The sequence below is a fragment of the Macrotis lagotis genome, chromosome 1 (genome assembly GCF_037893015.1).
Source record: "Macrotis lagotis isolate mMagLag1 chromosome 1, bilby.v1.9.chrom.fasta, whole genome shotgun sequence".
Taxonomy (NCBI): Eukaryota; Metazoa; Chordata; class Mammalia; order Peramelemorphia; family Peramelidae; genus Macrotis; species Macrotis lagotis.
The window spans coordinates 129,545,038-129,570,023 of NC_133658.1; the positions used below are offsets into that span (position 1 = coordinate 129,545,038).

Genomic DNA, 24,986 nt, shown 5'->3' on the forward strand with positions numbered 1-24,986 from the left:
TTTAGTTTTTTGCAAGGCAATGGGGTTAAATGGCAGTAGGTAATTAAGTGTCTGAGACCGGATTTGAACCCAGGTACTCCTGACTCCAGGGCTGGTGCTCTATCCACTGTGCCACCTAGCCACCCCCACAGATCTTTTATAGAAGACGTTTCAAGTATGCTGACTATCTTTCTTTGGGCTCTTTAATGTTTCAGTACAGTCTGCTTTTAAGCTGTCCATTTTCTTGTGCAACATGCTTATAAAATGCTTTTTTTTCAAATTACCCAAGAATGTAGGTAGTAAAAGGAATTGTTTCATCATTTTTTGAATGGGAAAAGTCACACAATTTCTGAGCCAAATTTCTAACCCAAGTGCTATTTGCAGTGTACCACACTGACTTCGTGGACTTGTTATCCATAAGTATATTTTTCTAGGTTTTTTTTAAACTTATGCTCTTAATACCATTCTAAACTGTTTAGCGTAACTCTTGTTATTTCATTATGGTCACTACATAGTTCAGCTTCTTTTAAACTTTTGCCGCATTAACCCAAAGTAAGATTTTATTTTTTCAAAATGCTAATTAGTTATTATTTTCATTCTACAGAGTTCTCTTGCAGAGACATTAGACAGTACTGGAAGTTTAGATCCCCAGAGAACAGATATGATTTATACAATAGAAGATGTACCTCCTTGGTATCTCTGTATTTTCTTGGGGCTCCAGGTAAGATCTTAAATATCATTAGGTATTAGTTTTTACTTTGTAAATGTTATACTTTTCTATTGTCATAAAATTCTGCTTTGATTTTAATTTATAACTATATATTCTAAATTTTATTTTAAAAAATCTTATTAGAGTAACCAAAAGTTTCTTATAAAATGGTAAATTTCTTATATTTATGGTGGAAGGAGCTGCAGAAAGAAAAGTACAGGTATGGCAAATAATAAAGAGGAAGAAAAGATAGCTGAGAAGTATTTAGAAAAGAAACTGAAGGAAGAAGCAAAGAAAGATGACTTTTCCTTGGCCTTATTATAATTTCATTCACATTTACCTTAAAATCCTACTGCTTCTAAGATAAAAGTGGTGGAGAAAGATACTTAGATGTAAAAGTTTGGGAGTAGAAATGGGTAAAATTTGTTTTTGCCACCAGCTCTATTCTCAACGATTCCATCCTAAAATTATTGCTTCCCCTTTTTCCCCTACTCCTGAAAAATCTCAGAATTTCATGAATCACACAGGATTGGGAGTAGTTAGGTGGTACAGAGGATGGAGCATCAGCTCAGTAGTCAGGAGGGACCTGAGTTTAAATCTGGCTTAATAATTAATTAGCTATGTGATCTTACCCTCATTGCCTTGCAAAAAAAACAAAAAAAAAAAAGCCCAGGATTTTACTTATAGTAGTGATAATATTCTTTTGTTTTTTTCACTATAATTCTAATCTATTCTGAAGCAAAATTCATACTCTGCATAGATAAGTGATTTAGGGATAGCTCCTACATTAATAGTTTTCTTTTGGACTAAAATAGATACAATTTTTTTAGATTTAATACTTGTGGTGTCTAGTTCCCTTTTCTTGTAGAAAAAAAGTCTATTGCTTTTTGCATTTCTTCTTCCTTAACCAATATTCCAAATATTTCCCAAATATTCCTCACTGAATCCTTTCCCCCCCCATCTTCATTGACCTTATATCGAAAGTGTACATTGTATATATTAATGTAAATTAGTGGGTCTTACTGAGCTCCTTGTACAATCTTCTACAATTTCCTCTGCAATTTTATTCTGGAAGAAAAAATAATGAAAAACATACAGCATACAATTACGATAACTGAATCCTGAATTCTCTAAAACATGTGATACTAAAAATGGGAAATGGATAATTGAAATGATATGGACACAGATAGTCAAAGGCTTATGGATATTAGAATTGGAAGGGGCCGTAGATACCATCAAGTTCAACTTCTACATTTGATAGTTAATGAAACGAAAGTTTAAAGGGATTTAAGTGACTTGTTTCAGGCAGAATTTGAACTCATGTCTTCCTGACTTCATGTCCGTGCAACTTTATATTATACAGAGGTTTAATGGAATTAAATCAGTTGCCTTGACATGAATAACAAAAGAACTCAGAAGACCCTGTAAGTCAACAAACATTTGACTCACTTGCTAAGTGAGGAATGATGGATGGAAAAGGTAATAGAATATAAACTCATTAATCCAATCTTACAAAAAGAATGATGATTTTGATCATCTGACTTATAGAACTAAGAAAAGAATTGGAAGAAAAAACTAATTTTAAAAAAACTTAGGCAAGACATTCATTTCATCATAGTTATCCCGTGGGAATATTTAAGGATGAAAATGGAAGGATGATAATAAACAATAAAAATCGAAAAGCTCTTTTGTTAGAACAAAATTTTTGCTTTGAAGGAAAGTAGAACCACAGTTCTTAGATTCTGGCATTTCTGTCTTAAACTTAGAGGGGAAGTAGAAAAGGTTCCAAGGAGACCAACAGTTGGTATAGGTGGTGGCAGTTGTGAGGGACTGATAGATGTGATATGTGAAAGCTGGGAAGATGCCACAGCAAGTGTGGGGAGAGGATGACCAAGAGAATGACAAGAACTAGGGCATGGGTGCCCTCACTCCCATCTGTGCTGAGGCTTGGTATCATTTGAATACAGAGCCAGTGACTCTGTCAGGAAGGAACAAGCAGGTTGACAAAACAGGGTTCAACACTGGATCCAAGGAAATACAGAATATGCTCTATATAGGGCTTAAAAGCTATTTTCCAATCAAGTGGCTCTCATGAATGAATTCATTGAAAGAAAAACAATTTAAGCAGCATTTCTTTTGTGCAAAGCCCTATGCTATAAGTGCTATGGATAAAAATAGACAATAAAAATATACTTATGGAATTTAAACTTTAATTGGGGAAGAGAAGATAAAAGAAAGTGCCAGCTGCAGGACAGGTGGAGAGATTTTGGAAGTCCTAGGGTAATGTAGTGGGAGGTTACATAGGTAGTAGGTCACATAACGGTCTGTACTCTTTTCCTCCCCTCTCCCCCCCAATCACCATCATCTTTTCTTGTCCTTTCATTCCTCCAAACAGAAGGGGTTACTGAGGCAGGAAGAATAACTTGCCTGTCATTCCTTAAACAGTTAATGTTAACTTTATAGCAGTCTTTTTTAGGAATATATTTTTAAATTTTCCTTTCCTTCCACCTGCTTTTTTTGGGAAATGTTAGAAGCTGAGAAACCATTCATGAATTGTTACTTAAATATTATTTGTTTTACAAAAATGAAAAAAAAATCTGTATTGATATCTAGTTTAAACATTCTCTTAATAGTATAATCAAAAGTTAAAACTTTGAATTAGTATGGGGTTATTTTTAAATTAGAAGGTGGGACAGGGAGTTAATGTGAGATGTGCGCATATATATATATATATATATATATGTATATATGTATGTATGTATGTATTTTAAAATAATCTTTGTCTTTCTGGTGCTTGTAGCACTATCTGACCTGTTTCAGTGGTACCATAGCAGTGCCCTTCTTGCTAGCTGATGCCATGTGTGTTGGATATGACCAGTGGGCCACAAGCCAGCTTATTGGGACCATATTTTTCTGTGTGGGAATCACAACTTTGTTACAGACAACTTTTGGATGCAGGTAAGATTTGGAATGCTAAACTGTTCTAATTAAAAATCAGTCATTGGAACATAGGATTGTGTTAATGTTTGTGTGTATACTTTTATGAAATATGTCCCTAAACCCTGCTTGGGATCAAATGAAATATCAGGTTGCCACATACTCACTAAAAATTGGTCTGAGCAGGTGGCAAAATGTGGTCAGACAGGGAAAGGAGTGTCCAGAGAATTATGATTATGAATTTATTTATGAGAATGAATTTATAGGACCCAGAGCACTGTCATACTTTTGTGACCTGTGGGATTATTAGATCCTCTGCTGGCTAAAATGAAGTAAAAGCAACTGAGCCTAAGAACTTGTTTCATGTCTCTAGACACTGAGCACTGTGGATTATATCACTGTGTGTGCACATTTATGTGAATGCGTGTGTTCTCATTCCATTATTTTTTGATGATAAAATTGCAGTGTTATAGAGATTCTTTGAGTGTTTTCATTTTAGACAGACACTACTTTGAATGCAGGTTTTTCAGGGAGTGTCTCACTGGTGTGTAGCATTTAGCAGGAGTCCATTGATGATAAAAGACTAAAAAATGAGCATGGAAAAGCTCAGGCTCTTGCAGGCACTCAGTCTTGTGTCACTCAGTAATTTTAAATAACGGGGGATGTTTACACATGTGGGAATTGAGTTGAGTTATTGCTTAAGAGAACTTGTGTAGTAGAGATGGAGAAAATTGCATTGTATCATGATACTCCCCTGCTCCAAACCTCTAGACTTGGCATTGATGGCCTTAACTGACTCTGTGCTGTCTTTCCGGGCTTACACGTTAACCTACTTTATTCATCCTGGACTGCTAGCTGTACTCTGATCTCCCAAATTACACCTCTTTATCCCAGTACACATCCAGGATGAAGTGGTCTCTATTCACAAACATCTGCACTTTTTCCTCCTTTGCTCAGATCAGGTACTACTTTTTGTATGTGAGGTTTTTACCTGCTAAGTTATCTCTGGTTTCCACTCAGATTTTCATAAAGCAATTTGATATTTCCATCTATTGTTTGCCCCTTTTTATTATCTACAGACATATCTCATTTATTGCAAATGAATCCCACTTCACAGGATTCATTAGTTTTTGAATTCTCATTCAGAGTTAGAATTTTGTAAAATGTGGTCATTGGTTACATCCCAACAGAAATATGCAGTGTGAATTTGAATAGTGAGACCACTTCATAGGATTTGTTTTTCATTCCTTATTCCCCATAGTGGAAAGAACATTGGTTTTAAAGTCAGAGACCCTGGGTATTACATCCTACCTCTGATCGTTAATATTTGTTGGGGCTAGCCAAGTCACCCAGCCTCCTTATTTGTTTTCTTGCCTTTAAAATGAGTTGGTTTGACTAGTTCAGCTCCTTTGATTTCTGGGTTTCTGGATTTGTTTTATCATGCTCATGAACTTGTCAGGGGAAAAAAATTTACATTTTTATTTTCACTAACCTCTAATCGACATTTAGCTATCTGATCTAGTTCTCTATTTTTAGTCATATAGTCATTCAGGTAGTATGTCTATTTTATAGTTTATTGTGACATATAATGCAAGTGTTAGTCCAAATCTAATTTCTGTCAATCTTACATTGAGTAGGGAATTATTTTCCAAGTACTTTGTTTTTGGACTTATCAAATATTGGATTAGTGAGTTTAGTTTTTCCTAATTTTTATGTTCTTTTTTGTCAAATTTTTTTTCATGTATTATGCATACATTTTATTGGTTATATATAGAATCATAGGTCTTCGTATTACAAGGGAACTCAAAACTTGGGCTGTTTTTCTAACAATTAGTTATTCAAAACTGGAATAGCCTGCCTTAGGTAATGGGTTCTCTCTCATGACCTCTTAATTGTGGTCATAGTGAGTTGTTTTTTCAGATATGAATTCAGGTATGAATGGTAGCTACTGAAAACTCTTCCATCTCTTAAATTCCATGATTCCATGGAGATAGTCTTGGACTTTGAATTTTCTCTGATCCTTTCTGTTTCTAAGTCTTACAAGAAATGAGGGTGAACAGTGGATAATCTCTTCTCCCTGAAGGGGGAAAAAAGATGACCAGGAAGAGAGATTGAGTCATTTACCACACAGGTGACAGTTCAGTGTGATTTTTGCTTGGGTTGGCTTAGCACATAACCAGTCATTCAGATATGATACTTTTTGCATATTGGGTATTCTTAGCTCAGTGAGTGTCTCTAATTTCATGTGTTCTGCCCCAGGTTTGCTTAGTTTAGGTTTTTAGGAAATTAATTTTGAGTCATACCATTAATTGTTTTTAGCATTATGATTATGGTTTTATTTTCATTTCTTTTAGGTTGCCTCTGTTTCAAGCCAGTGCTTTTGCATTTTTGGCCCCAGCTCGAGCTATTTTGTCTCTGGATAAGTGGAAATGTAATACTACAGGTAAATACTGACTTGCTATTCTTTTGTTCTTAGCATGTTTTTTTGCTTATTACTACTTAGGTCCCCTTTGTTGAATATACCCATAAAATAAGATCTGTTTTGAAAAGGGGGAAAAAGTTAAATATTTAAACTAAAAAATTTACATAGAATCACTATATGGAATATTTAGATACTTATCACTACTTTCTCCTTTGTCTTAAGTCATTTCCATCTTTAATTTTTTTTACTTAAGAGTATAGTTTACACATTGCTCAGAGTGTCTTTACAAGGAGATGTAGGAAGAGATACAGTTAGACCCAGTGAAAGTGTGTGTGTGTGGGGGGGTGAGAAATATGTCATGCTCTTGTTACTTTGATACATCAGAATAATAATGCCTTTTGAAATACATAGATCTACATTTCCTATAAATAATGTTTCTAATATAAAAACTTTAAATATTTTGATCAGCTTATGGAGAAGATAGGGAAAATTTGAAACTATTGAAGGCAGACTTACCTTTCCTAATGTCTGCTTCATACATGTAGTCTTAAACTACATTTTTAGATTTTTGGAGCTGTTTTTTCTCTACTTGTTTTCCTTGTTGACTTCTGGAATTGAAATCTTTCAAATTTCTTAAGATTTCAGCAAAGGTCATGGCTTACCACAGTTTAGTTTGCTACTTGTAAAGGTTGATTTTTACATAAGAAAGAATAGTGAATTATACCATAATTCCATTACTTTTATTGAAAATTAGGGGCCAGCTAGGTGGCGTAGTGGATAAAACGCCGGCCTTGGAGTCAGGAGTACCTGGGTTCAAATCCAGTCTCAGACACTTAATAATTGCCTAGCTGTGTGGCCTTGGGCAAGCCACTTAATGCCATTTGCCTTGCAAAAACCTAAAAAAAAAATTAGGGTTTTGCCTACAAATATAAATATATATATATGCAAAACAGGTCACTTTTAAAATAGTAAAATTAATTGAATCATATTAAAGTAGCATTTCTTCAGCTATCAAGAGATAAAAATACTTTTCTTTTTTTCCCCCCAAGATCTTTCTGTTGCCAATGAAACAACAGAATTATTGCATACTGAGCATATCTGGTATCCAAGAATACGGGAGGTAAGAAATAAGCATTCTTTTTTCTTTGTCATTCTTATTATCAATCTTAAACTTCTATTATGTTGCAACAAGTTTGATAAAGGTCGTCTATGAACATCCAACAGTTCTTTTTTGATTTGTTAATTGTTGGTTCTTTTGGATATTATATTTAATTTAAATAGTGATATCTCATAAAAATGAATTTAAAATTGTGAAATCAAGCTTTATGAATTGAACTTTACTGCTAGGTCTTGTCGATATTATCAAGTAGTGAAATAGTCATGTGTCTTTGTTCCAAAAGACTTTATTGCAGGATGAGAAGTTTACTTTGCAAAATATATACCCCTCAGGCCTGTCAAAATTTTTCAAATAGATTTCAGAATCCACAGATGTGTGTGATTATTCATGATTAAACTCTAGCACCAGTAATGAAATTGATACTTATGTACTGTCATATGAAAAACAGATAACTGCATTGACAAAAGCAGTTTGCAAAGTCTGCATAGAAATTCTTTTGTGTCAGAAACCTCTTCCTTAATATTTCTGTACATCTTCTCTAGATTTGCCCTGAAAGGTATATATCCTGCCCCCTTCTCCAATACCCTTAGATGCATCCCTAAGTACAACTGACTAGGGAGAATGTCATACTTGAGAACCTTCCAGAATTTTGTTCAGCTTTGGGAGTTGTGGAATTCTAGTCTTGTAAAATGGGCATAAAGAAATAGATTTTTGGAGTTCAAATTCCTGACTTATGATTTAATAGCTTTTGTGTTTTTAGGGGGTCATTTCATCTCTCTCACCCCTCAGAGATTACAAAAATAGAGATTATAAAGTTTAGACTACCTTATTTCATAGACATGGTGGTGAGGAAAATACTTTATATACCTTACAGAATATATGTGGCATATGCCCTTTTTTACACTTGGGAGGTGAATAACTACAGGCATACATTAACAGTGTTGGTTAGTTTAATGTTTATGCTTTTTTGTGTTAAAGAATAAAGGCAGCATTTAAAAGGGGAGAGGGAATGGGAATAGGTTGATAATGTCTTTTCTCATCTCTTGCTTTAGATCCAAGGTGCCATTATCATGTCTTCATTGATAGAAGTTGTAATTGGCTTCCTTGGCCTACCAGGTGCTTTGTTAAAATATATTGGACCTTTGACTATTACACCAACAGTGGCCCTGATTGGTCTCTCTGGTTTCCAAGCAGCAGGAGAAAGAGCAGGGAAACACTGGGGCATAGCTATGCTGTAAGTTCACTTAACTTTTTGTTTTTAAATGTGAATATTATGGTGATACATCTCCTTTATCTTCTAAATAAAGTAATAATAATAAATGTGGAAAGTAAAATTCCTCCTAGTTATAGAAAATATTTTTTTTGTGTCTTATAGAAAATTGTTTGATCCCAGAAAAACAAATTTATTCAGTAAGTGTTTGTATTGTGAACAAGACACAGAATTTACAGGAACCTGGTTTCATGTCCTCGTTTTCCTACTTAACTACCCATATGACCTTCAGATAAGGATTTTATGGCCCTCAGTTTCTTTTATAGTTTGGATTAGATAATTTCTACGGTCCCTTCTAGCTTTAAATCTTTGTTCTTATTGACAAGTTGTACATACAGTTTAATAGTTTTTCGCATAGGAAAGTTAATATATCTTGCTTATATCAGAAAATTGTTTGTTGATCTAAACCACCTAAAAATCAAAAAGGAAATATTTCTTACTGACCCACCTGGCAGTCCTGAAATCATTGACTTCCATATTTCTGTTCCAAAAGTTTATTCTAATCTTTAATAATTTGCATGCTAGCCCCAAAGGTAATATTTTGATGTTTATAGTCTTAAGCACGGTGGCCTCTCACTTGCCTTTGAAGGACAGAACTACAATAGCTTTATGAGAATAGAAGTAGAAGGGGTCTTTCTTATGCACACATATTTGTCATAAGTTAAATGTTCTTAGTCATATACTGCCTCTTTGTTTCAGTTTTTCACTTTTCTTTATAAAATCTACTTTTCACAGACCCTTTTAATAGGCAGTGAGAGGAATAAAATAACAGTGCTAGTATATATGACATATAACTGAAACAAAAGAAGTATATAGGAGAGGTATAATCCAAATGCTGTATGTGAAGCCCAAAACAAGAAAGGCTGTTATTAAGCATGTTAAAGATCAGAATTAGAGTTTAAACAAATAAAAAGTAATAGAAATAATTCCAGATGAAAAGAAAATACCTAAGCAGAAGGCATGGAGGTAAATTAGCACAGTTCTTGTGCAGGAATAGCAGGTTTCTCCATTTCAACCAGAGCATAAAACATATAGAAGGCAATAGTGTAAGGAAAAACTGGGAAGACTGAAAGGTATTCTGGAGGTCATGTAGACTGTAGGAATTGGCCTTTATTTGGGAATCAGTAGAAAAACTACTGAAAGGTTCCTCTCAAAAACTGTTGAAAGTGAAGTGTCATGAGTTTAATAGAGTATTAATTGGGATGCATTAAATCTGAACTCAAGCCCAAGTTCTACCACAAATTACCTTTGGTACTTTGTGAATAGTCATTGGAACATTGAAGATAAACTAAGTGTAAGTGTTAAATTGAATTGAGTCGATCTTTTTTGAGACGACACAATTTTTTTTTAGGGTTTTTTTTTGCAAGGCAAATGGGGTTAAGTGGCTTGCCCAAGGCCACACAGCTAAGTAATTATTAAGTGTCTGAGACCGGATTTGAACCCAGGTACTCCTGACTCCAGGGCCAGTGCTTTAGCCATTGTGCCACCTAGCCGCCCCAATTTTGGACACAATTTTAAAAATATTTTTTATAAAATGTTTTTTTTCCCCTCTCTTCTTTTTTTAGTCCCCTCTCACTCTTGAGAAGTAATTGATTAGATAGTGATTAAGACAGAATGTGAGAATAACAGTACCAAAGACCCATCTGCAATCAGACTTTGATGGAGAATGAACTTGGAATTTAGAATAGATGAATGAGGTAGACTTTAATCAAAGTTGTTGAGAGATGGACCACTGAATATTCTGTTGTGAGTGATACTGTTTAGCTTGGGGAAAAGGGAACTATGTGTTGTAGTGGGAGGGGTAGGAATAGAAGCAGGGCAGGGATAGGTTTAATAAGAGCATTAGGTTCAAGAATTACAGAGTCAAGCTAGATTCTGGGAACTAGAGGTCATGTAGCTTGAGAGAATTGGCCTTTATAGGCTGGTGAAAGTGATGGTTTGGTCATGTAATTGTATCAGTTGTAAAAACTGATTGCATTGATAACTTGAGAATAGTTTGATGGAGGATTTAGATTTTCTTCATTTTGCTTCTGAATCTTTTTCTAGACAACTTCTGCCCACTCCTTGTCTTCAGATTGAATTATCTTCCCTCATTTTTGTATTATGAAGTCATCAGTCTCAGAATAGAAGAAGCAATTTCTAAAGCTATACCTTATTTTCCCTAAACTCCAACCTGTAGATTCCTACGTTTTTAATTTCATCACAAAGTTCCACCAGCGCTATCTTCTCCTTTTATGCATGTTAATGATCTGTTGAATAATTCTTCTACTAAGATATTTTATTCTAGTGTTAAGTAATATTAGATAAGAGTTCTTAGTTCTGTCTAAAAAGGTAATTTTAGAAAGGTGGCATAATCTCTCAAATACCAACTAAATGAGAGCTGTGCAATAATTTTCTTAGACTGAAGTATCAAATTTTGAGTTCTAGTAGCTTTTTCAAATCTTAAAGGATTATTTACAGTAGACAGTGTGTGAACCTAACTAATCTTTCTTTTTCCCCCAGAACAATTTTTCTAGTATTGTTATTTTCTCAATATGCCAGAAATGTTAAATTTCCTCTCCCAATTTACAAATCCAAAAAAGGATGGACTGCCTACAAATTGCAGCTTTTCAAAATGTTCCCTGTAAGTAATCAATTTCTGTCTTACTTTAAAAGTTATTGTCAATGCATATCTTTTGAGAACCTATGAAGGACATTTTGATTTTTAAATTTCTGTGTTATGGAACCATAATAAGCAAGCCACACAATGATCATTATTCACAGTGATGAGAAACCAAATAACACACTCCAATTCTAAACTTTTGAGAGGCATGTTTTTGTAATGTTCAAAGATAAAGTGACAATGAAAAATATTGTTAGACTTCTCCCATTTCCCCTTGGGGTTACTTAGTGAGGGTTAGCTCTAGACCAGTCTTTTTTTTTTACAAAAATGAATTGAGTCATCATTGAGATATTCATTACTAGGTGCTATTTGTCATTTAAATAAAACTAGTTAGGTTTGTGAAGCATTTAAAATGCAATTTCATTAAAAGAAAATCCATTAAAGCCTTCATAAGTGTTTTCTGCATTTAAGTTATTGATGGCAAGGTACCTTGTTGGGCAAAGAGGAAGGGAAAGGGAACTAGAGAGAGAGAGAGAAAGAGAGAGAGAGAGAGCATGTAACTTAATGTTTCACCAATAACCACTGATATACTTAGCCTGGAATAGTCTTCTCCCTTTCCAATTTCAGATAATCCTGGCTATCTTGGTGTCCTGGTTACTGTGCTTCATATTCACTGTGACAGATGTCTTTCCACCTGACAGCTCAAAGTACGGGTTCTATGCTCGTACAGATGCTAGACAAGGCGTGCTTTTTGTGGCACCTTGGTTTAAAGTTCCATATCCATGTAAGTATACTTAAGGCAGTGCAGGCTTTACTTGTAGGGGGAGCGAGTGGAAGCAGTCATTTGTAGTCTTCATGACCTGAGATTCTTACCAGTGGAGGCACTGAGATTTGGACTACAAAAATGTTGAATATTGTTTAAAGAAAGACAATTAAAATGCATGTGTTTCATGGGAACTACATTTAGCAATTCATTTTGACCAGAGAGTATTAGTTTTTCAAATTGGCTTGTCAATACCTTTGAGAGGAGAGGATAAGGACTGATTTGTTTTGGTGGAAGAGATCGTGGTATTTATAAGAGATACATGAGGCAAGTTTTGTGTTGTGGATACTTGAAGAACTAGTGGGTTATCGTGGATGGAGGTTGTTATAAACAGAAAAGAGCTAGAGAAGATGGAGGGTACCAAAGAATATTGAGATGTATAGGAATAATTGGTTAATAAATATTTATAGCTACCTATTATAATTCGTATTATTTGGTCCTCTTATTTAAAGCAAAAAGGACAGTTGATATAATTGATTATATGTGAACTAATGTACCTATTGTAATTTGTATTATTTGGTCCTCTTTTATTTATAGCAAAAAATAGTTGATTTAATTGATTATATGTAAACTAACAAGCACAAATGGGAGGATTATGGCTCTTCAGTTATAATAGATGAGTTGATTAACTTTTAGTTGAATTTTGAAGCACAAGGCCCAGCAAAATAATTGTTAGGATTTATGTTTAGTGTTTTGAAGACTATAACCTGGTGCCTTGATAGTTTTTTTTTTTAGAATTTAGGTCAAAGTAGGCTATTTATTCTTTGTTAGAGGCTATAGTTTTTGGTATACTTTAAGCAGATATTTTTATTTTTGTATATTTGTATATTTTTTGTATGCTTTAAGCAAATACTTTAAAATTGTGGGTAGATGCTGGAAATTTTGGAAATTAATATTTCTTCCCTGAGAGTTTTTTTTAACTCCTTTTTAGGGAGATTAATATGTCAGAAGCTTTCATTATAATTACCTCCCACTCAAAAAACTTTCAGTGAATCCCCATTGCTTACATTCTGAAATCTAAAGTGGGCCTCCCTTTTAGTCTCTAGAGTCTTTCAGAGCTGCCAGAGCTTTCTAACTTTATCTCTGTTACTATTCCCTTACATAAAACCTTCCTCTATAATTGAATGGGTTTGCTCACAAAACCTTCTCACGCTTTAACTGCACCATCCTTCTGTTAGTTATGGTATTCTTTTTTATTATCCACTTCAGGTCATATTGGTTTTCCTCCTATGAACTTAAAAATATTTCCCATTTGTATATGGTATTGTCATACATTTCCTTGTGATGTGCCTTTTATTTTTATTTAATATGGCTATTTTCTCTTGTACTAGTCTATATTAATCTGTACAGAGAAGACACATAATGTGGAATATTTAAATGTTTCTGTACATTTACACTTACTATTAGCACTTGTATTGATCTGAAATAGAAAGTTTTTATATTAAATAAAAAGACTTACTGGTAAGATGGAGTAGCAAGAAGCAATGTAGCAGAGCTCTCATCCACAAAATTCTTCCATGAAGTCATAGATAATGCAATATCATCAAACTGAATTCTGATGGGGGAAATCTAGAAAAAGTTCCAGTGAATCCTTTGTCTGAATCCAGCTTAGCATAGGAAGACAGAGGTGCCTGCTATCAAAGACATTGAGTACTGAGGTTTCCCACTCCACAGGAGTTAGGGGTATACCTATGTAAGGAGTAGTCCAGCAACTACATAGTGGCTGTGCACAGTCAGAGGAGGTTGGTCTAAAGCCCCCTGGGGCACTTCAGTAGGCACAGGTGCTAGTTGGGAACTTTGTCACTGCCTTTCCAGTAGTTCTTGGCTACACATCTAAGAGGGAGCATTCTTAATAAAATCTGCAGAGAAAGGGGGACGTAAATAAGCAGAAGGGGTTTGGCTCAGAACCTAGGAGCAGAGGGGAATCCAGCCTATTCTGCAGAGAAATTACTACAGAAAAAAAAATCCAAGACCAAAGGGCACTCTGTCACTTCTTTACTCTGAACTACAGAACTTCTACCTGGCTGGTAGAGGCTGAGTCCAGTAGTCCAGTAGTGGTCTGTTCTGACCAATACTCAGGTCAGGAACTTGCAGTGCTTGGGCTTGGGGAACAGCAATCTGATTTTAGCTTGGCTTAGATTACTTTGGAGCACTGAAAAGCTTGTTTGTCTTCAGCTGGTCCTTGAGATGCTGGAATAACCTAGCAGTCAAAGAAAGCAACAGCAGGATTAACTCCTCCAGAATCCCTCCAGACATGGGACAGAACCAAATCCTAACAGGAAGATTGAAAACAGGAATTGGGTTAAATAATGACCAGCAAAAAAAGGAATGCTTAAGACACAAACATAGACAAGATTGATTCCAAAACAGCTATAAGTAATGCCTTAGAGCAACGAATATCTTGGATGCAAATTGAACTAGAATTCCCCAAAGAAATGAAGCAAGAGGGGCGGCTAGGTGGTGCAGTGGGTAGAGCACCGGCCTTGGAGTCAGGAGTATCTGAGTTCAAATCCGGCCTCAGATACTTAATGATTACCTAGCTGTGTGTCCTTGGGCAAGCCACTTAACCCCATTTGCCTTGTAAAAAACCTTAAAAAAGAAGAAGAAATGAAGCAAGAGTTAAACAAAAGAATTAGATAGTGGTTTGGGTGGGTTTTTTTTAAGGTTTTTGCAAGGCAGATGGGGTTAAGTGGCTTGCCCAAGGACACACAGCTAGGTAATCATTAAGTATCTGAGGCCGGATTTGAACTCAGATACTCCTGACTCCAAGGCCGGTGCTCTACCCATTGCACCACCTAGCCGCCCCCTAGATAGTGTTTTTATAAATGAAATGAGAGCACTTGAGAAAAAATTGGTATTTTAAGAAATCTTAAAAAACTGCCCAAATCTTTAAAAAATCTACCCAAAAACCAGATTGAAAAGTGGAAATTGAACAAATCTACCAGCTGCCACTTAAAAGAAACCCCAAAGTAAAAATTCTCAGGGCCATTAAACAAAATCTAGAGCTTCTAGGTCAAAGAAAAAAATGCAAAGTGCAAAATATAAAGAAAATGGAAGGAGGGAACTTGAAAAGTATTAACTACAGAAAACAAAGGATATATAATCTTACTGTCAAGAATAACTTAACCAGTGAAACTTGAATATAATGTTTTTTAGGCTGAAAAAAACAATCTTTAATAAAAAAAGACTAATGAAATAATGGTTTTTAGAGTCCTCTTGAAAACAGTCAGAACTGTATCTAGAAACTTTCAAGTTCAAATACAGGAATTAAGAGAAATGTTAATTGATCATACATAAAAAGACAAATTGCTTACAAACTGATATAGGGAAATGATACATTTGTCTCCTGTTCTGTTTATGTCTTGATAATAACAGAAGAATGGGGAAAGAGAGGGGGAAGAAAATTTTAATGGGGGCAAGGATGGAGGGAGGGGGTAGAGTAAAGGAAAAGATAAAGGGAAATTATATAATAATTACTGGTGGGGGGAGTAAGGGAAAAGATTAGGGGAAATGATATAATTACTGGTATACAAACAAGGAGACTAGGGTGGAAGGGACCAGTCAGCACTTTGACCTTACTCAACTGAACTGTTTAAAGGGGGAACTTTTTATTTAAGAAAATGGGATTAAGTGATCTGCCCAAGATCACACAGTTAGGCAATTATGTGTCTGAGGTCAAATTTGAATTTGAGTCCTGATTCCAGGGCCCATGCTGCACTGCACCGACTAGGTGCCCCAAGGGAGAACTTTTTTAAAGGACATTTCACTCACTAGGGAACCAGGAGGAATGGGGAGAAGAGAGCTAAGACTGGGGGAGAATTAAAAGAAGAATGTATTAAGGGAAAGATTAGTCCCAAGCAAAATAAACTTTTTTTTTTGCAAGGCAAATGGGCTTAAGTGCCTTGCCCAAGGCCACACAGCTAGTTACCTTAATAATTACTTATTAAGTTTCTGAGACTGGATTTGAACCCAGGTACTACTGACTCCAGGGCTGGTGCTTTATCCACTACACCACCTAGCCGCCCCTAAAATAAACTCCTAAAGATGTAACAAAAATATTTCTAGTTCTTTTGATCTTAGGCAAAGAATAGGAATCTAAGGGGGGAGGGTGTTTATAAATTGGGGAATGGATGAATAGGTATTCGTAATAACTATGATGAAATGCTACTGTTTTGTAAGAAACGATGAAGATTTCAGAGAAACTGAGGAATGTGTGATCTCATGCCAAATGAAATCAAAGAATCAGAATAATTTATAAAATGACAGAAATATGGTAAAAGGCAAACAACTTGGAAAGAATTGGGTACTTTAGTTAGCATAATGGCCCATTATGAAATTGACTTCCTCTTTATAGGGAGGCAAAAGAATCACAGTGCAGAATGAGAATTTTTTTTTTTTTTACATAGCCAATGTGAAAATCTATTTTCATTGATTTTTATACCTATTTGTAACTTTTTCTTTTTTTGTAGTTCCTCACCACTGGGTGGTGAGGCAGGAAAGACTTTGAGGCAGTATAGCATGTTAAAGAGGCAAAACTAGGAGTAAAATGCTATCAGTCACTTCCTCATGGTGAATCCATAAAAAGTTCTACAGTGAAGAAAGAGAACCACACCTAAAATCACAGGACTTAAGATTCAGTGACTGACTCCACTGTCTATTGGGTGGTGACTGTGACCACTTAACTAACCTTCCTGGGCCCCAATTTCCTCCACTATAAAATGAGAGCCTTGAACTAGTCCTTTCTAAAGTGTCTTCCAACTCTAATTTTCCTTGACATTGAATGTGCAATGTTGGCATTGTAGTAAGAGTAGTTTTCCATTCTCTATTTCACTAATTTTGATTGAGAGTATAATTATATTTCCTTTGATTTTATTTTCTTTACATGTAGACAGTAGAACTGTATAGTCATAAAATATTTTAAGGTCTGTCTTGTGGAAGAGATTTTTAGACTTGGTTCTGCTTAGTCTCAAAGGCAAGAATTGGGTAACAGTTGTAGGGTACCATATTTTATTCTAGTTGTCTACAGGTGGAATGGGCCTACTATACAGGTAACATCCCTCATAGGGTGTCTTGAAGTATTACTATTATTTCATGGGTTGGGGTGGCTTCTGAGTAGCACCTTTATTTTGCCCCCCTTCTTAAAACCCTTTAGTGTTTCTTTGCTATCTACTGTAATAAACTGACTCCAGTATCTCTCATTTCATTCTGTGCTTCCACATAACCAATTACTCCTTGAATTCATCTCAGTCTTCCTTGCCTTTGTTCTTGGAATGTGTAGCTTGCCCCAAATCAAGAAACTAGCTTTAATTTGAGGTCAGTCCCTGTGAGTTTTTTTTTTTTTTTGCAAGGCAAATGGGGTTAAGTGGCTTGCCTAAGGCCACACAGCTAGGTAATTACTAAGTGTCTGAGACCAGATTTGAACCCAGGTACTCCTGACTCCAGGGCCGGTGCTTTATCCACTATGCCACCTGGCTGTCCCTTCCCTGTGAGTTTTGACAGTGCCTTCTCCCTGTATCCAGTGTCAAACTTGGGCAGTGGGCGATAGGCAAGGTCATGGCAGGCAAGGCAGGCCTGGAGAAGTCAGGAATGAGCAGCTTAGACATCAAGCATGTGCTAGGAAGATAATTCAGAGATGGGACATTCACTTCCAAAAGCCATTCACTGTGAAGGAGGTAGATTTGTAATAAAAATCAAAAGGTTTGGCTTCCTTCATTCCCTCATCCTGAGAAGGGTAAGTAAGGTTCATTCTTTCCTTCCCTTCCCCACATGTACCACCCACCCCTGGTTTTCCACTTCTGTCACTTCAAGAGATTGTCTCCCTAGAGAATCAAAATTCTCCATTGAAAAATGGTAGGTGCTCACACCTCCTAACTCCAACTGGGAACTACTCATAGGCTTAAGTTCATTCATGCAATCAGTAGTCATAACCTGTGAGTGGATGTACACAGCTGCCCATTCTGTGGTAATGGTAGTACAGGATACCTTGACTTTTTTTTTTTTTTTTTTTTTTTGCTTAATGAAGGGATTGTGAAGGCAGGGGCTTGGCAGGGCTGTATTGGAGCCAGCTCAAATCAGAGGCAGATATCGAATTTTGCAGTGTGAATTAGGCAAATACTACAAATCAGAGCTTGATCATTTTCTTAATTATCTAGATTTAAGAAAACACGTTAATGATGCACATGAAACATTTGAAAGTATGTCTTACATTTCCTCTTTTTTGGGGAATTGTTAAAAATTATGAGCGCACCTCCATTTGACTACTGGAAACCAAGAGAAAAGATTTCTTCCCTTTTTCTGTGGGAGGGGAGCATATTGGTAAATCTTATTCTTAAGAAGTCCAATGATTTATATCAGAATTTCCTCTCTAGTGCATATAATAAGGAGTCAGGTCTTAAATAAACTGGATGGTTAGCAGAACATAGAATTTCATATGTGGAAAAGATCCAAAGAGATTCACTTTTATTTTCAGTGATCTTCATGCAGAGTTTCTGGAACACAGTAGTGCTGATTGAATACTTATTGATTAGTTGATGGAGTTAGTCCATCCCCTCTCATTTTAAATGTAGGCAGCTTGAGACCCAGAGTGGGGAAACAGCCTCTTCCTAGATATACTGGCATGTCTAGGATCAGAACCCGAGTCTTCTAATTCCCAGACCAGCATTGCTTCGACTTGATGGCATTGCTTCTGGTGTAATGCCTCCTGCTACCTACAATCTCATTCTATGCTTTGCTGTGGCTTAACATGAGAAGGAAAAACAATCTCAGTTAACTTAAACCTATCTTGTGTTTGTAGAACCCTTTGGTGTAATCATAAACTCTTTATAGTTCTAAATGCTGAAAAATCAAAAAAAAAATCGAGTATCTTGAAACAAAAAATGCAGTTTTTCCCCAGCCAGGTCACAGATCCCTTAAAAATCTGTCCCATGATTCTCTGGAGCATAGAGAAGTTTTTAAATTGAGAGGAACATGATTAAGAATTTAGGGCTCTACACATTATATTTTTTCCTATCTCTGGCCATCCATGATTTCAGAAGACTGTTCCATCCTTGCCTTTCTCTCTGTCTACCTCCTTGATTCTCAACAGCTCCAATGGTCAGCCCATGCAGGTAACAACCAAATCTACGTACCCAGGCCTTACCTCTTTCCTGAGGCAGCCAACTGCCTTCTGCCTGTCATCTCCATCTGGATATGCCAGAATGAATTTCAAACTCAGTGTCTCTAAAATGGAAATCATTATTTTTCTCCCTAAGCTTATTTCTGTCAAGGGCATTGCTGTCCCTTGGTGTGTGGCATATTGGGATCCTACTATCCTTAGGCCCCTCTCAAATGTTGCCTTCTCCATGAAGGTTTTTTTTTTCCTTTTTAAAATTTTATTTAAGGCAATGGGGTTAAGTGACTTGCCCAAGATCACACAACTAGGTAAGTGTCTGAGGTTGGATTTGAACTCAGGTCCTCCTGTCTTCAGCATCAGTGTTCTATCCTCTACACCACCTAACTCCCCCCAATGAAGCTTTTTCTGATAACCTTTGTATGAAAATAATCTTTTAGATTTTCTATAGCACTTGGCTTTATTCTTCTGTGCCCTTATATTTCATTTATTTCAGTTATTTGTCTTTTTTAGATTTTTTTTTTGCAAGGCAAACGGGGTTAAGTGGCTTGCCCAAGGCCACACAGCTAGGTAATTATTAAGTGTCTGAGACCAGATTTGGATTTGAACCCAGGTACTCCTGACTCCAGGGCTGGTGCTTTATCCACTGTGCCACCTAGCCGCCCCGTGTCTTTTTTAGCTTTTAAGCTGCTTAAAGGACGTGTGAATCAATTAGAACAATTAAAAAAACACATGGGTACCCACTGGACCCTGACTCACTATTTTTCCTTGATGCTTAGCTTAGTACTCAGAAACTTCACCTGGCTCTTCCCTTTTTACTTCATAGTTACTCTGTCATAAATAGAAATCTCAGTTGATCTCTAGGGATAAACTTACAACTCTCCCTTTAAGTACAGAAAAGGGAGGTGGAAATGCAGAAGCAAGCAATGCGGCAGCTGCAGTCAGGAGCCGCAGTAGAGATGGTGAGGTCCCATGCTGTCCTTTCCCCCATTCACATCTCAGTACCTGGCAAGTAGCTGGAACTTCATTAGCATTTGATGAATTGTAAAGCTTCTCTTCTGGCCTGGCAGTTTGTTCTTAAGTAAAACCCCATGCAAAAGTAATTCCAGTTATAACTCTCTCCATCTGAATTAACATTGGGTCACAGGAATCTGATGACTTGGATTAAAAAATCAAATAGCTCTATAACTGTTAACTATTTTAAAGGGATGGATAACAATTTGTGTCCTGCCTGACTCAATAATTCTTTTTTTAGCCTTTATTAAGATTAAGAATTTTAATTTTAGTTTGCTTATTTGAGACAGCCAATAAGAATTTCATATTTATTTTTTCTTTCACAGTTCAGTGGGGACTTCCAACTGTTTCAGCTGCTGGGGTTATAGGCATGCTCAGTGCAGTGGTTGCTAGCATTATTGAATCCATTGGTGATTATTACGCCTGTGCAAGATTATCTTGTGCTCCTCCACCTCCCATTCATGCAATCAATAGGTAAGTATCTGACAATCAAAGGTCTTCCTTTCATGGATTCCCTCTTACTGAAGCTCTTTAAGCCAAGGTTGGTTGACTGACCAGGTGCCAGGTAGGTTGCAGAGTGGTATTGTTCTTTAGGTATGGATTGAATTAGATGATCTGAAAATCTTTCCAACTCTGATTCCGTGATCAAGAATGATTGCATTCTTGTCTTAATTCTTTTGGTGGTTTGAAAAAGACTGAGGGGGAAAGGAGTTTCATATCTTTAGTAAGACAAGTCTTCTGATCCACCCTGTGTGCCTGGTGCAGACCCTCTATAAAGAGTTCTGTTTTTCCCACGTCTGTGATTTCATCAGTATACACAATTCCTTTCTCCTGAGCAGACCAGTAACCATTTTTTTTGTAACTTATCCTCCGAGAGAATTGCTTTAGTCACAGAGGTTAGTGGACCAATCAGATGTCATAAGTGAAAGACAAGACTAAATCCAGGTGACCCTGACTAAAAGTTTGTCCCTTTCTACTGCATACCCCCCCCAGGTATGTCTCAGCCCTACACAGGGGAGAATTCATGAGAACTTGAAAAAGATAAAGGAAAAAAGGTTTACAAAAGTGAATAAAAAACCTCTTTTAAAATAAGAGATCTTTACTCAAATGAGCTTTGTTTCTTCTATACTATTTTATTATACCTTGTTAGACTTATTTATATTTATTCTTTTCCCATATCTCTAATGAAGATATTACTAATCACTAGATTGCTTGTACTTTATTGCTTATAATTTTTAGTGCTTAAAAGATTTAAGAAATGTCTTTTTATGTTATTAGAATTTAATATACTCTTCTGGTAGTGATTACACTTAAGTTCACATTACCTCAAAATTGGTTATCTTGTCTAGCAAAATTCTTGCTAAATACCATAGATTTAGAGAAATGATCAATTTAATATAAAATTTTAATCATCGTTTTCATTCTAGGGTTTCAGAATAATTTGGCTTTAAAATAAACCTGTTTCTCTTTATCTCTCCTTTGCATTGTAGGGGGATTTTCATTGAGGGACTGTCCTGTGTTCTTGATGGTGTGTTTGGTACTGGTAATGGCTCCACTTCATCAAGTCCCAATATTGGAGTTTTAGGAATAACTAAGGTAAAAAATTTTTTCTAGTTAACAAGCTAGTAATTTAGGTATATTTTGTCATTGTCTTCTTCCTGAATGTTTTGTATTTTGAAAGGCTTAATTCTTTATTCTTTTTTTATGGGTTTTAATTTAGGACTGAGAAAATTATCCTTTGTTTGGATATAGGGGAATAATAATGATGATGATGATAAAAAGCATTTTATAAAGATCTAGAATAGGCATAGGGGATATATGCCCTTTTCTGTGGTGTATTGCCAAAAAAATTCCGTAAGTGTTTTCTCTTAAAAATATTGTAACTTATTCCTAGAAAAAGAACATTTTATCCTAAATGCAGTAAACCAAATAACTGCTATTCACAGATGTGCTTTGGCTTACTTATTTTTAAAATTGAGTTTTTATAATTTCATGGAATTTAGAACAGGACATGACTTTAAATATTATTTTTAAACTCTTAAGCCAAAGTTGTCATTTTACACCCTAGAAAACATACCCAGTAAGGTGTATAGTAAGTAACATCCCTTGAAGAGCCTATGTAATTATCTGATTCTGTGATAAGAGTTGAACTTTTCTAGCTTTAAGCCCAGTCCTTTTATGAACCTTACAATTCTGTATCATAACACCTGGTATAAAAAAAGATTTTTATAAATAGTTTTTTAAAAGGCAGTTTCAAACTAACCTTTGAAGGCAGAAGATGTAGCATGAGGCAGAGAGATAACTTTGTAATCTTGATCAAATCACTTGAGAAATTGGGGGTTCAAATTCTTTTTCTGTCATTTTTCTACCTCTGTGACCTCTCAGGGCCACCTCACTTTAACACATCTGTAAAAATGAGGACATTGGACTAAATGACTGATCTCTTTAAGACCCATTTCAGCTTTTATGACCCTGTGATCCATTCCATGACCAGCCTCACTTTCCATGCTCTCAAATTGAGGGGAGGGGCAGGGTAGTAGATATTGGGACTCAGATGGTCTGTAACATTCCCTTCCAATTCTAACATCCCATGAATGTAATCATTGTTGTTAATAATAATCTTCTAGATTCATCATTTCCAGACTGTTTTAACTGGAAGAAGCCCCCTCATTTCTCAAATGATTCCTCTTGGGAAGAAAAATTTTAATTGGGTCATTCTTTATATCCTGTGGAAGCATGCATAGATATAAAAATGATTGGATTCACCTGGAGTAAAAGCATTTTTGTAGCTAAATATCCTGTCTTAGTTATTAAGTAAGAAAATTTGGGTAAGGTGTTTCATCTCTCTAGCACTCAACTTACTCAACTAATGAGCTGTAAAGATCCCTTTTAACCTGTGTGATTCTGTAATCTGTAGATAGCATTTAATGTCACAAAAGTGTTCATGATATTGTTAGTGTGGAAAGTTTCTCCTACTTTCAGTGTATTAGAGCCAGTACTCTATTATTGTTGAGATTGTTAATCTGGGGTCTATGAACTTTTGGGGTTTTTTGGACATTTTGATATCTTTCTATGTATTTGGTTTTGTCCATTTGAAAACATTGTTTCCTGCTTTATACCTTACTTTAAGATCCTGTGGCCAAAACAGTCAGAAATCTCTGAACATAAGGGGTGGCTAGGTGTCACAGTGAATAGAGCACTGAACCTGGAGTCAGGAGTACCTGGGTTCAAATGCGGTCTCAGACACTTAATAATTACTTAGCTGTGTGGCCTTGGGCAAGCCACTTAACCCCATTTACCTTGCAAAAAAAAAAATAGGCAACAAATAATCATACAGCCTTTGCTTAAAAACCACTAGTGATGGGGCAGACCACTCTCTTCCATGGCATCCCATTCAATTTTGTTTTTTTAGGTTTTTGCAAGGCAAATGGGATTAAGTTGCTTGCCCAAGGCCACACAGCTAAGTAATTATTAAGTGTCTGAGACCGCATTTGAACCCAGGTACTCCTGACTCCGAGGCCGGTGCTCTATCCACTACGCCACCTAGCTGCCCCCCATTCCATTTTTAATAGCTCTTATTCATCACACAGCCTTATGATCATTGGTTTTCTTCCCCCCCCCCCTTTTTTAAAATTTATTTTCATCCATATGCACATGTATATTTTTAAGTTACAAAATTTTCTTCCACCCTCCCTTCCCCCTCCCCTCAGCAGTGAACAGTCAGTTTATCATTGTACCTACATATTTGATAAACATTACAGATTAGTAATTTTTGGTATGAGGAATCAGGATTAAGGGAAAGAGATACTTAAAAATTAATTTATATAAAATGTTCATCAGATTCCGTATGGTTGTGTGTGTGTGTGTGTGTGTGTGTGTGTGTGTGTGTGTGTGTTAAGTTTTTCCAGTCTATTAGGATCCAAAGACATAGCTTGTGAGATTTCCTTTATCTTTACAAGAGTACTAAAGTGGTAAAGGTACCATAAAATAAACAGGAGTAATACTTCTTTACAATTAAGGGTAATTCAGAGAGCAAAGGATAGGTCATGATGTTGGGCAGAATTCTGTAGTATATTATGCTGCAGATCCGATTTCTTTATTTCTTTTTTTTTTAAGCAAATTGGGAGGGGAAGATCATTTCCATAAAATCTTTCAGAAGTACCATCTGCTGACTCTTCAATTTTTGAATGTGTTTCAAAGTTCCATTACAACAATAGTTCTGAGAAAACTTAAATGGTACTAGAGATGTTCTTAAAGTCAACTTTTTTGGTACTGTTGTTTACTGTATATGAGAACCAAAAAAAAAAACTGGAAAATTAGACCATAGGGGTTTTTTTTAAATAAGTGATGCAATTCTTGAGAGGTTTCTGTCAATTCGAAACTACCTTGCAAATGATGTAGATTTCAGACTATTCTCTCCTAAGCAGTCTTTGAATAGGTAATTAATGTTAAGGTATGCATCTAGAGTATTGTTGATAAATAGTAGGGGAGACTTGGGCAGAGCCATTTTTAACAAGGTAGCAGGTTGGGGGGGTGGCTAGGTGGCATGGTGGATAGAGCACTGGCCCTGGAGTGAGGAGTACCTGGGTTCAAATCTGGCCTCAGACACTTAATAATTACCTAGCTGTGTAGCACACCACTTAACCTCTTTTGCCTTGCAAAAAAAAAAAAAACCAGAAAAAAAATGACATCTCCCTTTCAACATGGTCCCTCAGCTTTTACCATTGCAGTCATTCAACTTGTAACTTAACCAGGGTTGTTGAAGTGCATAACCAGTACTCATTAATATTACAAAAGACTTCATTCTTAAATGTTACTGAGGGGAGTGTAGGTATAATTATCTTCATTAAAACTTTGAATTACTTGCAATTGCAACATGAATTGTGCCAGTTTATTACTGAAAGGGCATTATGCCAGCTCTGTTTAACGAGCTAATTGATGCCTCTTCCGAGTACCTTTGGACACTAGCCCATTCTTGCCAGTTACACTATTTCAGGAAATGGTT

The 24,986-nt window shown here is 36.0% G+C and overlaps 1 protein-coding gene across 6 annotated transcripts in view; it reads left to right on the top strand.

Moving 5' to 3' along the window:
• The window catches only part of SLC23A2 (solute carrier family 23 member 2), a 149,220-nt gene that overhangs the window by 63,723 nt on the left and 60,511 nt on the right, over window positions 1-24,986 (top strand). For all 6 annotated transcript variants that reach the window (XM_074208066.1, XM_074208026.1, XM_074208050.1 and 3 more), the window contains 9 exons: window positions 584-700; window positions 3,489-3,646; window positions 5,980-6,068; window positions 7,097-7,167; window positions 8,217-8,398; window positions 10,937-11,057; window positions 11,664-11,820; window positions 20,308-20,455; window positions 21,472-21,577. In XM_074208066.1, the coding sequence (XP_074064167.1) occupies window positions 584-700; window positions 3,489-3,646; window positions 5,980-6,068; window positions 7,097-7,167; window positions 8,217-8,398; window positions 10,937-11,057; window positions 11,664-11,820; window positions 20,308-20,455; window positions 21,472-21,577 (1,149 nt within the window). The remainder of the gene's footprint in view (window positions 1-583; window positions 701-3,488; window positions 3,647-5,979; window positions 6,069-7,096; window positions 7,168-8,216; window positions 8,399-10,936; window positions 11,058-11,663; window positions 11,821-20,307; window positions 20,456-21,471; window positions 21,578-24,986) is intronic.